Raw genomic sequence first — 15,585 nt, forward strand, 5'->3', positions numbered from 1 at the left:
CATAATGGAGACAAAAGAAAAAAAAGGATTTCCCTGAGACTTATGTCAGTTGTTATAGTTAATAAATTGTTTGTGTTTCCTCAAACCTGTCACTCCCTGGACTGTGTTACTTTTTCCTGTCGCATCTGATGCTGAATTTAGAAGATCTATAAAGGAATTTGGAGCATAAGGTAGACTTTTCCATATTTTCAGGCCTTAAAACTTTCAGTACTTTATTTCACGTTTCTCTCCCATATTTTCTAATTCTGGTTCCTTGCAATATTAGAATAAGACGTACTCAAAACTGTACATAATTTAAAACCAACTGCAGGAGCAATTGTTGAGAACTAGATTAATTTTTCAGCTTGCTTTAAACCAAACCAGAGAATGGTACAGAATGAACAGGTCTGCTAAACAAATACACTGTTTGTCTACACACACAGACTATACCTCTTGATAATTCAGAGGTCCACCATTTAGAGATGCAAATGCAGAGCTGCCAAGGATGTAGTACATCAGGAGAGGGCTGAGAACATATGATTCACAGTGACATTCGTGGGAACAGTAACAACTGAGCATCCCTTCAGATTTCATGCTTTCAAACCCTGAGGCTCTTGCAGGGATTTCTGCTGTTACGCTCTAGCATGCAAATCGGAGCATTTCATTGTACTTAGGACTCTACAAGTGAAAGAAAACCACAGAAAGAGCCCTGCCTGAAAAGGTTTATAGCCTAAATAGGTTTGCAGATCGGTGAGCGGATTTTAAAAACAGTGTAAGGCAGGGAGGAGAATCTGAGGATGATAGTTAGAGCAGCAAGAGCCAACCAGAGTAGTTGGACGTACCAAATAAATCACTAACAATGTTATTGTTAGGTATTATAGAATATGTCTCCCCTTTGACTCGTCCAATACAGTATTCAAGCAGACAGTTTGATTTATTTTTTTACAACAGTAACAAACATATTTGTTCTAATGCCAGCTGTGCTATCTATTTGTGAAAATACATGAATATAATACATAGCAGATTCTGCAAAAATGAACACTCCCTGTTTATCTGCATCCTTTGAAATATTCAGCTTCCAAGAAAGCTGGCTAGGGCAAACAAAAATACATGATAAAACCATATGCTCAAACTGCATAAATCGGCAACAATTGAAGTCAGTTTACCTAATTCAATTTGTACTAGTAGAGTATTGTACAATTTATTATTTAGAAAGAAGAAGGTAGAAAAGTAATCAGCTTTGCTCACAAATTTTATCTTGGACGCTTTGCCAATAAACAATACCAATCCCTTAAGTGTTTGAAATATCTATTTATCTTGTTAATGCTGTAAGACATGGTGCTTCTCTTATGAGCAGGCAAACACACATATTATTTATGAAATTGCATACTGACTTTGGGCACATCATAATCTTATTTTTGCTCATTAAAATGCCAAGGCAATGCATTTTCAAATCAAATACAGGAAAAAAAAAAAAAAAAATCCGGCCTTGTCTGTGGTCAAGTATCACTTTTGTATCCCTCAGTTTCAAGAAGAAAATCATTAGCCTTCATGCTCACACAAAAGCATGCACTTCTGTTTGAGTTGGTTCCTTGTTTGCCCTTAATCAGCACAGCCGAAGCCCAGCAATGCCGCCAGTCTAGCTTACACCCTGGTAACATCCAGTGCTTCAACAAATCTAGTTAACATCTGAAGTATGTTCTGAGGGTTGCTAATACAAATTGAATTCTCCTTGACCCAGAAAATGGGCTGTACTCAGTAGAATTAGATGTCATTCATCAAGACTTTTGTTCTTTCCCTTTTTTGAAAGGCTTTTGGTCTGAGTCCCTTTTGGTAATAACCCATGTACCTGACATGCTCTCTAGCGAAGCTACACAACACCATTCAGGCCCTAGGCATTTAAGTCCTTTTTTTATAATAACGTGGAAGTCAAATAATCTGGAAACTTGCTCTAAGAAGCTGGAAGGAAGAAGAAACTGTTCCTTACAGAAGATGGATGTTTATCTCACAGCAGAGTGAAACCTGCTGACAGAGCATTTTTTGCCTGCATAGCTAAACGAAATAGCTGCATTTGTAAGAATTGTAGGAGTCAAACTGGCTTCATGGCTCATTCCAACTCAGTTAATACCCTGTATTACTTGTAATCCATCTAATGATATTGTTAACACTAGTGTAAAGAAAGGGATAGAGAACAAGTAATATACATATATATATATATATATATATTTTTTTTTTAATTGGTAACACAGTCACACTACAGCAGACAGCTGATGTCTGAAAATGAGGGATTGGTTATATGGTCTGTCACTAAAGTACTTGATAAGCCATGTTCATTTGTTTATTTCTCCTGGAAGATAGTTACTTGTGGAAATTTATACAAACAATCTTGCTGTGGGCCCCACACTGCAGAAGAGCCTGTGCTCCTGGCAAGGATGGTTCACAGTGACTGAGAAGGAAATAACACCATCCATGTTGGGAAATAAGCTGATGTGGGCGGACACCATGAGGGTTGCTCTGAATGCCAAAGTTGATGGCCCAAGCAAACTAATATAATGTAGTGTAACATAATAAACATTTTGTCGTACTAGTAACCACCATTCACACTGAGATCACTAAAAAGTGAGCTTCAGGAAGGGGAATGAAGCATTTGTGTGTAGCCTGTGGAGGGAGCGAGGCTTTCCCTGAGCTGTGAATTGTAAGAGGTATGATGAAGAAGCTGAGCTGGATAAATGATGATGGCATAGGGAACACGTATCCTAGCATTTCAGTTTGATTTGGGAGTGCAGTTTCAAAGCAATCTCCCAGCTGATACTGCTCACCCCACTTTGGTCATTGTTGTGGTGCAGGCTGCATCACTTGAGGGTTTGCTTGTGCTCCAGGTGTGCGCCCAGTACATCCAGGACAAACAGGTTGGTCTGGTTCAGAGTACTCTGTGTCCTGAAGTGTGTATGCTGGTTCCATAACAGCTCCTGTTCCCGTCTCTAAATCCACTCTTACCAAGCCATGCTAACTGCTAACATAGACAAGCTGGAGAGGCAAGGGCAAAAGAGTTTCTAGATATCAGGGAGCAGTTAAGAGCTTGAATAAATTACTCTTTGCAGGGTAGAAGATTATCTTTTGTAACTGCAAAGCTAGGGACTATAAAACAGCTCAAATCACTGATACTTTCCCAGCTTCCATGGGAAGATCTTAAACCAAAATCGTAGAAGAGAGTTTCATGCTTCCAATGCTGAAGTCAAATAAAGACTTAGTGAGGGCAACTGCAGTTCCCATTCACATCAAAAGCAGTGACACCTAGTTAACACTAGGTATGAATTTCAACAGCTGTCCTTTTGCTGCTTCCTGTTTTCTGGTTATAGCAGCTAAAGAGTTGTAGTATAGGGGAATTAGGAACAGGGAAAGTACTGATAAGCTGTGGTTTGTGAGAGCTTCGTGATCCCTTGAAGCCTGAACGTTCAGTAGCTCTGAGGAAGATGGAGATTGTGCTGCATGATACTGGAAAAAAAAGCTTAATCGAGCTCTGAGGTTTAGGTATTGTGCTTATCTCTACCTTGCCTACAGGGTTAGTACATGGACTCACTGACAGTCTGTGTGACTGATAAAATGCTTTTAACTAGAGACCATTTTTTTTTCCTGACTCTAATTTCGAACCACAGGAACATCCTGGATTTGATGTCAAGGATTCATGTTTCTGTCGTGTCAATGTTGTGAAGATTTCTGATGTTATCGTGAGTCTAGAAAAACTCATGCTTGTGGGAATGTAATTTTTCTTAAATGAAAGCCAACTTTTAGCCTTCCTTACAGAGGAAGAAAACATGAAAGACACTGGTGATTTATTTCACATGTTTCTTAAAGCCTTTTGTTCTTGGTTTAGGGTTGTTTCAGTCCCAATACATGATTTTTCACTGAAGTGTTGAAGTAAGTATTGAGTGCAGAACCACCTTAGTTTCATATTTTTCCAAAGTTCAGTAGTGTTTCTTCCTAAGATTTAACTCTGCTGTCTTTAACTCTACAGAAATAAATTATGAATAGTAAAATTTATGTACTTTCCTCTCCATTGATAGAGCTGCCTCAGGTGAATGTTATAGCAGCTTTATTAGCAGCCAGTGGCATCACAAGTGCATTAAATCTCTTTGCAGCAAACCAAAATCAGGCATGTATTACATACCTGTTATTTATTTCCATTTGAAAGCTTCCAATAAAAATACAGGGCTTGGCCGTAGCAAACATCAAAATGAGGTGATGGTGATATTGAAGTAAGGGAAGTGATGCTCTCTTGACTGCAGCATAATAATCCCTTAAGCTTTTATTGTTTTACAATTTATGCTATTTGTACAACACCTATCTCTTGCCCTTGCTTGGGCCAACGTTTCCTGAGTAAATAATCACATACCGGTACCCTATTTCAACTTCTCTTGTGCGCCTAGTATGAGAAAGAAAATTTGGATCAAATTTCAAAACCTGATGCCAGCTTTCTATGGTTCTGTACACTCTCACTTATGCAAGATGGGTGTAAACCACTCTGATCTGAGAGATATTTTTTAATAGTACTGAGCAAAGTGTGTAGTTACTTGTGCAAAATGCTAAATATTGCCTAAGTGTTCTGCATTTTTGCCTAGTCAGTTCTGTACACATATAACATATTTGGGATATAATAGTTGCAGACTTACATTCGTCTTTTAGGCATGGAATGCAAGCCAAACATGTAGGTGTCTTCCAGCGTGAATGCAAATGAGTATGAAAGCTGCATTTGGGTAACAAAAAGGATGCCCACCTTGTCTGGAAATTTAATTACATTAACACATGACAGTTCTCAGGGAATCTCAGAGAGGACTATTAGCTTGTGCAGGGATGCCTGCCAAATCTGTGAATGTAACTTTAATAGCTTATTCTTGAATTGACGTCCTACTCTGAACATTGTGGTTGCGTGCTCACCTTAGTGCATATGCATATGTTTGGACATGCACAGCCTGAATACTGGATTACCTTTTTTTGGAAAACTGTTGACTTTTCTGCCTGGGGGAGGAAGGTCTGCTAGTACATCCCTTAGCTGGCAAACGACGGTGCACAGGAGAACGGGATGAGGATAACAAATGCAAAGTTTCCTAAAATGTACTGCGTGCATTGTCCAAACTAGCAAGAAGTTGTTTCATGATAAAACAAGTACTTTATTGCTCAGCTTAGTCTTCTTTCTGTGACAGAAGCAGCAATTTGAAATTTAATTAACTTCATGTGGCACTGTAGAAGTGGATGGCAAATCAATAATGAATGCCATTTCAGTCACCTTTTGGTGTTGTAATTCTCTGTGTTTTGCTACATTAATTAGGTCTGACATCAGTGAGAAGCATTTCGGGAGCAAAGGGGTGAATTATTGCTGAGCTCCTGACTGTCAGTGGGGAGATGAAGTAATCTCAGTCCTGAGTCCTCAGTGATTTCAGGAGGCAGTGACTTTACATCCAAGTAGAAGAGGAAAGATCTCACATTTTGGTGGTGCTGTTGTACAGTGAGTTTTGGGCTCAGCTAGTCCATGACTTAGGCTTCAGCTGAAAGAGCTTCAGAAACCAGAAATGCTCTTACCCTGCAGCTGGTATTTAATGACTTAATTGCTCTTATTTACACATTCCCCCAGAGACTGTTTCTTGCAAACAGGTGAGTATTTCCTTCATTTGGATCCAGGGTGAGAGTGACACGTGTGGGATGGGACCCTGGCTCTGATCCCTGCCTGCTTCCAAAGTCACTGTGGAGAAACAGCTCAGGGAGCAGAACGCAGTTTGTTTCCATATGGCAAACCCAGAGACTGTTAACTGGAGGCAATGGCAACTCTTTGCCTGTTTATTAGACTCTGGGAGTTTGTTGTGAAACAGGGAGAAGAGAACTGGAGTGTACCCCTTCTCCAAGAACAAGCTGCCCATGTCTGAAGGTAGAAGAGAGGCTTTCCTGCAGGATGCCTTGAGGCTTCTCTCCAAGAGGGTGGTTTCATAAAGAAAATGGATAGACCAGGAATAGAAGCTGGGGAGATTAAGTGCTCCGAGGCCACTCAGTCAGTATGACAGACCAGTGCCATGCTTTTTTGGGAAAGTATGTGAACTCCTTCCCTTTGTATTTGTGTGAATTATGATTCCTGATGATCACTACTTTTAACATAAACAGTTTCTAATGTAAACCGTTCCTGCTGGGTAACACAGACAGCATGGAAAATTTCAGTTGTTGCATCATATTCATCCAGAGAATTGCAGCAGTGATTGAAATGATTTTACATTGGTTGGAATAATGCTGAGTGAAAGGTGAGACAAAGGTATTACCCTTCAAAGACAGTAGGTGTGAAGTGGATGCAGAGCTGGCTTTCCTTTTAACCAGAGTCTCTCTATTTGTAGGTTGTCAGAGTTGACAAACCTGCAAATCTGTGTAGCTGATATCCTGATAGCACCCTTCTCAGTGTTATATAAAATAAGGGTGGGAATGATGAGAGGTCATCTGATAAGGTACAAGACAGTTCACAGGTAAAGAGTTTGAGTTAACAAATAATGACTTCTTGTGGTGCCTAATAATCTGACAATCAATACACAATACAATGTACAAGAATATATGTGAATGTGTGTGTTAACTAGTGTTAATTAATGCATTATCAATTGGCTAGTTAATGATACTGCTACTGCTCCTTAGCCTTCTTTCCTTAAAAAAAAAAAAAAAAAAGAGAAAACAAGAATTTCTCAATCAAAACTGCATATAATATGTTTCTGCCAATTTCAAGAACTTTAAGTACAACAAATATATTGACTGAGTTCACTTCTTTTGTAATGTCATTTAACAGCTATTCCTGCAATGCCTTTACAAGCTGCTTAAGGACTGTGCAAGGATTAATAATATTCTAAGGTCTTTCATGTTTGAACACAAAGGATATATTCTCCAATGCGTTCAACAACCTGAAGTACCTCTGTGCTGTCATATCTGAAAGACCGATAGAAGCACTTGTTAGGGGTATCAAGTTTATTGTTAGGGGTATCAAGTTTATTGTCTGTCAGAAAGAATATATAGAACACTGTATTTTCTGATTTGGATCTATTTTCTTTCGTCTGGTATCGCTAGTTTAATTCCAAAGTCAATTTTATTGTTCAGGTGGTTCAAGGTTTCCTAGTGGCTCCTAGGTTCACTTGTCAACAGCACACCCTAAAAAGCAGAAGCCTTACCTTGCTGTTGAAGAGGAAAAGGTAGTAATTGTAACTGGCTTATTTGTTGCAGCTGCAGAAACTGAAACGATCGCTCTCCTTCAAGACCAAAAGCTTGCGGAGTAAAAGTGCAGACAATTTCTTCCAGAGGACTAATAGCGATGTGAAGCTGCAAGTAGACTTGATGCCTGAGGTGAGCACGAGCACTGGGCAGCTCCCCAGCTCTGAGAGCCAGGCATCCTCCCCCACCAGAGCCCAGCAGCTGCCAGAAAACAGCAAGGCTCACATCTTCCAGGAGCACATCTTCAAAAAACCCACCTTCTGTGATGTCTGCAACCATATGATTGTTGGTAAGAAACAAATTTTTTACATTTGTGTGGGTGTCTGTGCTAGAACTTGCAGGATGACCTTTCCATGATTTGTGTGAGCCCAGGTGTCTACTCAAGAGTATTCATGCAAAAAGGATCTGGAGTTATGTCACATCTGCCATAGGCAAGTACAAGTTCTATATTTGTTGACAGATCTCTTGCCTTGTGGACTCATGCTGTTACCACAAATCACAGGTGAGGGTTTCAGCTAGAGTTAAACTCCTCTCTTGTTCGGGTTATACTGAGCACCAAGCACAAACTCTGTTGTATGTTACACCAGCAACAGCATAAATCTGTCTTGTAAATTTGTGTCCACCAGCCTTGCTCTTTTCTGCAGCAGTAATTCAGTAATTCTCTTGCTCCTTGTGTCTGCCCCCACACCATGCAGTGCCATGAGTTTCCATTCACTGTGTCAACCATTGCCTACCTCTCCCAGCTGCCTCACTTATCTCCTAAGTAACAACTGCGTGAGAAGTGGCATCTCCTGTGTGGTAGGCTCTGAGCTGCTCATGTGTGCCTGTTGGCTCTCTAGGACACCCACCAGTTTTGGAAGACCAGGTCAATAGAACGAATATTAATAACAGCTTCTCCTTGACAACCAATGATAGGACAAGGGGCAATGGATACAAACTAGAACACAGGAGGTTTGACTTAAATATGAGAAGAAAATTCTTCACAGTGAGGGTGACAGAGCACTGGAACAGGCTGCCCAGGAAGGTTGTGGAGTCTCCTTCTCTGGAGACATTCAAAACCCACCTGGACATGTTCCTGTGTAACCTCATGTAGGTGGTCCTGCTCAGGTCGGGGGACTGGATCTTTTGAGGTCCCTTCCAATCCCTAGCATTCTATGATTCTGTAACAGCTGAATTCACACTGCAGATTTTCTTGGGGTTCTTTCTACCTGATCCATGTTACTCACAAAGTCTCACACAAACGTTACACTTTTGAAAGGTCACTCTGTCTTGTCTCTGAAACTCTCCATGGGTATGTAAGTTATTGCTAGAGACTGAATGACAGACACAGCGTACAGAGCTATTTCTTTATCATTCTCTTTGGTGTGCAGAGAACAACTCCATACTGAGCCCTGCTTGTAAGGTAATTTTCAGTGCTGTGCAGACTGCCTAAAAAAAAACGGCCTTTATCTGCAGATTAACTATGGGGTTGTGCAAGGAGAGGTCAGGAAAAAAAGTGGTGGCAGGTGACTAGAGGTGTAGAACATGCATAGTCACTGTAAGAAGCTTCAGGAGTTGCTGTTGAGAAGTCTGGTCCTAGAAACTCATGTCATTGCAGCAAGCTTGTTAAGCACGTGATTTGGTCTTCTTGCTGCTTGTCATCTAGTTGTCCCAGCATAGTGGCAATATACCAGTGGGAAAGTGACACCAGTTACAGGTTTTTGGACAGGACAAGGAGTAAAACACTGGTTTAGCTTCACATAGAAGTAGTGCAGGTCTTTGAGCACAAACTATTGTTTGTCATTTGTCTAGCTTACTGTAAGAAACTCATGTCCCTTGGCATGGAAGTGACTGCCTTTCAGATAACAGTATGGTCAGTTCCTGAACGACACTGGTATAATTGCTCAACCTTTATCACAGAATTGTATCCCTTTTTCCACATGAGGGTGTTCAGTATCCCCCGCTTGTCTGGGGAACTTGCATTCTTAGGAAAAGGCAGCTACCTACAGAGCATTGAATGTGACACAAGACAATCCTGCTTCCATAAATTAATGAATTAAACATGTGAGGTTTGATTTCACCCTCTCTGCACCACAGATCTATTGAATCCAGGGAAACAGAGGAGTTTTGACCTGGACTTTTGGTGTTATTTTCCAGTCTTTTAAGGTTTTTCTCTACTTTAAGTGGTAGAACAAGTCAAAAGGAGAAGGAATAAAGCAGCCATATCAGGGTGGTTCGTAGTCCAGAGATTGAAAGGATCTCTGGAAGACAGTTAGTTGAAATAACTTTGTGTATGGAAGCAGGCCCAGAACTGGTCTCCTTTTGTAATGTGGATGGATGTTCTATTAAAACTTAGTTTCACAACTATGTACTACAAATGTAAGTCCTTTGCATTTCTGGCAGCTTCTCATGAAGTTGTATGGAGATTAGTATCATCACAAATCTTTACATCTCAGCAATACTGTTTCAAAACACTGCTGCTCAAGACAGATTATTACTGGCAGCAAACTTTGTAGGGCGTGACTCCAGTGCATAAACATCCATGCCCTTCTCCTTTGCTGGGCAATCTGAGTCCCGCCTGGGACAGGAAAGTCCTGAAGCACAGCTGTAAGCTTCAAAACATCAGCTTTAACCCCACCTGCCTTCTGAACTTTTTCTTGTTCTTTTCTATTCTCTGATGGCTTCTCTTTTCTGTTCTGTATCTTAGCCACTTCATTACAGAAAGAAGCCTTTCATAATTGCTGAGGAAGCTAATGTGACATCTTTTGTCTGGTGGGAGGCTGAGACAGGTGAATTGCTCTGACCTCCTCCAGCACATCTTGACTTGAAGGCATGGCAGAAAAGATGTTAAGAGTTTTACCTTATAATACCTTAGAGTCTGGATGCCCTCATTTTCATAGACGGACATCTACTTTATTCCTGTAATACTTTTCTCTTTGATCCTTCCTGCAGTCATGCCTGGTTCTGCTGTATTGTATTTTAAGCAGCATGGGAGATCTGGATGTTACTGTTTGCAGCTCAATTAATCCATATAAGTTGTGCAACTGTTGGTAATGGGGATGGTGAAACAAAACAGGCAGCTTTTCAGGAAATCATGTCAAGCCTGCTCCCAAAGGCAGACTGAAAAAAAAAATCACTTCTGTGCAGGGACTCTGGATATACACTTGCAATATGGAGCCTATTTGTTCTCTCTATTTGCATTTTTCACTGGCAGTGACATTTGAGAATAATGGGTCTATGACTTTAAATTCCTTATTGATGAGAATAAAGGCAAACACAGATACATGTTTTGAAGACTGGGGGAAAGAGTCCAGGAAAATCCTGTCTTGACTTTAGATGGTTTCAGTTTTGCCACCAAGAATGATTCCAGGTTCACCTTAAATGGCTCTCTTGATCTATGAACTAAGCAGCTCTGTTTGGTACAGAGCAGCACGATGAACTGTGCAGAGCATGGGCACACAGTAGGGACTTCTGTCTCACTAGCATGGTGGAATTTGTCTGTAGCTTCAGAGCAAACAGGACACTCAAAGGAGAGGCAGCAGGCTCCCTGGGCTGCTCTTTTCACAGCAAAATTAAAGCAAAGGAACATGAAACATTATCTTCCTGCAAAAAATATGTGCATCATCTCTCCTTGATTGTTAGGCACTATGAGCCAAATGTTGCCTTTGGGATGCAACACGTGTGCCTGTTTGTTCATTTGACAGAAGTACAGTCATAAGATAAAGGCCAAATACATGTAATTGGTTTCACCATTCAGAGTAAGATATTTACTAGGATCAGTATAACGCAGATTTACTCATTCAAAGGTTTTTCACGCATCCCAGAGTGCAATGCAATATATTAAAAAGAAACTCTGTTTATTGATTTGATTAAAAAAAAAAAAAGTATTAAGAGTGTGCTTTATATCTCACATTAAAAACAGGGATCAAAACATTCCTACTAACTGTACTAGACTGGGGCTAAGTTCCACCTCAGTAAATAGAAGGAAAATTTGATACAGAAGTAGTAGTTTTCTGCCAAATGAAAGAAGGGAAAAAAATTTAGATTCAAGGGAGCTCTGAGGAGTGCATGAGGGATCCATTTGATGTTAATGGGGCCTTCTTGCAGCATCAAATACTCCAATGCAATCGTCAGTTCTAATACTGCAGCCAACAGTAATAATTCACATCATTTCAGAGCAAATCAATACTATGTTGTAGCAGACACTATACCCCTTTCTGCCACTCAGTTTTCTGCCACTGTGAACTCCAAGCAGTGGTTAGTTCAGGACTGAGGATTCAGCTCCATGGTGAGTTACACATTTTCCTAAATATATTCACCTGTGAACATCCTTTCACAGTATGACTCTTTAGAAACCCTTACTGTTCTTACTAGTAATATTTATTACTATTTTAATATCTGACCCTGGCAAGGGAAAATTTTGAATATCAAAGTATTTATGGAATGTATCACTGGATCATTACATATAAGACACCGGTTTGTTTATTTTACATCACTGTGAAAAAAATCAAGTCAGATCACCTCTGAGTTTGGTGTTATTTACTATTTTCCGTGTTTAGCAAGAATGTGATAGGCTTTGGCAATGTCCAGAAAAGGTAGGCAAAACCAGAAGCTGCAAAGGTAGAAACTATTAAATTAATGTTGCATCAGATTAGAATCTTAAACTATGCTGATCAGAAGGAAGTTTTTGCTGTTCTTCAGACTCTGGTATTTCATCAGTCTTCTCTGTGATACTTCACTCTTTAATAAAACACGATGTCAGTACTCTACTCTTGAAAAACATTGTGTATTTTAAAAAAACTCCATCTGTAGACTTCTCAACATTTTACTCATTTGTAGTTCACTTCCTGTACTGACTCATATGGAAAAAATGTTATTTTCCACTCATTTTAAACATATTTCATGCAATTATTGTATTTCCATCTAAGTATTGTAGTGAAAAAAATAAACCACTTTGCTTTTAAAAATAGTTGACTTTATGTCAATCCTTTAAAGATGTGTTTTAAGGAAGCAGCTGCTCAATTATAACAACATAATTGTATGTTTCTTTGTGTTACAAAGGTGTACTTAGCAGTTTCATTCCATGTTTAACCTGAACTCTGACACAGAATTTTGACCAACTACCTGTTTCATTGACATATATCGTGGAGTATCTTTGCCTGGAAAGACATGCTAGAGGGCCACAAACTTTCAGAAAGATAAAAAATAATGTGGTCTTCAGTGTCCAGTAACTGTCAAAATCACGTCCTTCTGCTATCTCTGGCTTAGGCACCTGAGATATTTGCATTTATGGTTGGCCTCAGGGCAATTGAGTGTGTGGTTTGGATGCAGATTCTCCAGACCTTTGCAGCTCTGGAGGTAAATTACGCAGTACCTGCCTTCTCATGGAACTAAGTAGGATTCAGTCAGAGAAACCTGTAGAAAACAAACAAGCAAGCAAAAAGATAAAAACATTAATAAATCACTTGCATATTTTACTTCCAGTCTACTAATAAACAGTGCTTAAGCAGTGAAATTGTACTATCCCTTCAGTATTCACTCACTCCTACCACCGTCTGTTCTAGTTTAGCCAGTCATTCTGGAGCTTTAATCAACTGTCACATCCCGCCCAGAGGTATGAGTGGGGGGAGAGGTGACTCAGGTTTGTCGGTCTCTTTGGTTGGAAAAGAGTATGCAACATACTTAGGGTCTGTAAACAAAAAGTCTTTTATTTTGCAGCTTGGCCTAATCGGCAAATGATTTGGTGGCAGAAGAATTTACATGAGTCAAGTTCAATTGGTAAACATAAGAAGTTTGTGGCATGTGTGGGGCTGTAAATCTTATGTTGCTATATTAGTTATAAAAAAGAAAACAAAAGTATAGGGAAGAAATGAGAGAGAGAGAGAAAGATTTCACCATCCTTATGGCTCTGCTTTGTGTATGATGCGGTTTGTAGTGTCAGATCCAGTGATGTGCGATGTGCTCTGGTGGTGGGTGGAGTGGTCCTCAGGATGGTGGATGGGTGCCACCAGTGCTTGCACAAGGTGGGCCTTTATAGTCCTCTGGATTGCTTGCTTGTGTAATCTTTGATCTTTTGTGCAGACATTACTGGGGGGGGGGGCGATCGCAAAAGACAGAAAAGTCCCGAAGGGGCCTCGGGCCATCTTGAAGGGTCTCAGCTTTTCCCTGAGTGTCATGCTGGGTCTGTCAGAAGATGGAGCAACATGCTCTCCAACACCACCCTCACCTCCTGTGTCAGCCAGTTGGCCTTTGTCTGTGGTTTGTTAGTTTATCATTGATATGTAAATCGCAATTTACCTTACCAGGTATGTCCCATCTCTTGCTACTAGGGATGTCTCATCTCCTGCAGCTGGATGAACTGTTTTTGCCACAATGCTTGAGTCATTATCCTTTTCAGGAGATGCCCCTGGAGCAGCTTATGGAGGAGGCTTCATGTCCACCTCTCTAATGGGCTCGCACAGTCACAGCTGAGCCTTCCCAGATCTATTTTCCATATGACAGGCTATTACAATATAATGGGGGGGAGAGGAAGTGTTTATTATTAATACAAGAGGGCAAAGAATTCCCCTATGGAAAGAGGCTTCCAAAAGCAGCTGAACACAGCCACCTCTGGTTTTGATTGTGAGGGAAAGGGTCAGTTGTGTAACCTTCTCAGTGACTGGTACCAGGTGCCATCCCATAAGTTATTAAATGGTCTGATGTCCCTGTCTCTCCCTCCTCCTTCCCTCCAGTAAATCCACTCCTGGATTTAGGAGACCTAGGTTCTTACTCAAATTGATGCTGAATGGCTCTGGGCACCTAAATCTTCTAGTACTTTTGAGAATCAGTGCAAGAAATATGTCAGTCCTCTCTGGCCCGCTGTGCTAGGGTTTAGGGGAAAGAAAAGTGCGTTTTTCAACACACATCTGAAAAAAAAAAAAAAAAGAAGATTTAAAATAATCATTTTAACATCTCTATTAGCTTGAAATTGAACCTAGGTTCTCCTATTATTTTTTTTCTTAATAACTCTCCATAAGTTTAAACCTTCCTGCTTTTGAGATGAGCCCTGTAAGAAGAGCTGAACAACAGCCTTCTGGAAATATGAAGTACTACATTAATCAAACTGTACAGTATGCAGTTGACAGCTATAGACTAGTCAGCTATAGATAATGTTATCTGGACTCTGCAAAATTTCCAGAAAGTGAGTAGTTTGTCTATTAAAATACATAAAATAAGGATGAACAGATGGAATGAAGTAGAAATAGATATGGTATATGTAGTACAGGTATGCTACATCAGTACATCTGCTATTTTCAAGAAGCGTGACAAGAAATATCCAATTCATACAGACCCATAGTTGTAAAGTAGCTACAGAGGGCCACACTCATCCCTGTATTAAATTAATATTTTTCTTTAGTAATAAAGAGTTAAACATGCTTTAAAGCAAATAGTGAAAAGCAAATATTTAGTGTATTTGTCTTCTGGGAAGGCTTCCTCTGATGAGAGGAGGCAAGAATGTTATCAGTAAATTGGATAATCAGGAACTGCTTAGCTGAGAAAAGGGGGTGGAAATATATTTCAAATTCTAATTTGTCCTTGAACAACATCAAGCATGTTTCACATTTGTTACCAGATAATTTTCAAGCTCATTGTAATTTTGAGGAAATTGCTATTAATATGAAACTGCAGTTAATCCTCAGAGAAAAGAGACTTTAAAGATGTTGACCAACATTAGCTACCTAATTAGATGGAAAATAATAAAAATTTCCAGTACATCTGCGATCTGTATTTTAATGTGATGTCAACGGGGATGATTTTTGACCAAAAACTACATTGAAAAACACCAAACACCCTTATCAGTAGTGGCCATTGCTTCTGAGAGCAGCCCTAGTGAAGAACATAATGCTAAGCTTAAGGTTTGTTAAAGACCTAGGGATGAAACATAATAAAATATTTCTTTTTTATGTCCTGCTATGTACTTTCCCTGAGCTCATATGGGACATTGGGTGTTTTCAGATAAGCAAATTAAATGTATATTCTTTGAAGATGACCTCTAGAAAAACACTATTTTTCTCCTTAGAGTCTTTGTGTATCAGAGTATCATTGTTGTGTGGATAATTACATTGCCACACAGATGACAAAAGCATCATCTAGAAGGGAAATTATTAGGAGCTTCACCTTGCTATGAGTTGCAGAAGCCATGAAATGAAGCGATTAGCAGACATGCTTTTGCAAGAAATAGAGCATTGCCATCATGCAAAGTAAAATGCCTGCCCACAGTTGCTTATTGCTGTCTTTAACATAGAAGCATGTCAAGGAGAGCAGTGATCCTCGTGGCTAACACGTGAATGCAAGTAAATGTATCTCCAGCAATTATTTGCTGTAAACTGCCTAAATTTTAGTTTTCCAGGTATACACAAT

General features: G+C 39.8%; 1 protein-coding gene across 2 annotated transcripts in view; it reads left to right on the forward strand.

Moving 5' to 3' along the window:
• The window catches only part of STAC (SH3 and cysteine rich domain), a gene marked incomplete at its 3' end in the record, with an annotated part of 71,062 nt that overhangs the window by 16,511 nt on the left and 38,966 nt on the right, over positions 1-15,585 (forward strand). For both annotated transcript variants that reach the window (XM_080339733.1, XM_080339734.1), the window contains exon 2: positions 7,219-7,495. In XM_080339733.1, the coding sequence (XP_080195859.1) occupies positions 7,219-7,495 (277 nt within the window). The remainder of the gene's footprint in view (positions 1-7,218; positions 7,496-15,585) is intronic.

The sequence above is a fragment of the Nesoenas mayeri genome, assembly GCF_963082525.1.
Source record: "Nesoenas mayeri genome assembly, chromosome: 2".
Classification (NCBI taxonomy): domain Eukaryota; kingdom Metazoa; phylum Chordata; class Aves; order Columbiformes; family Columbidae; genus Nesoenas; species Nesoenas mayeri.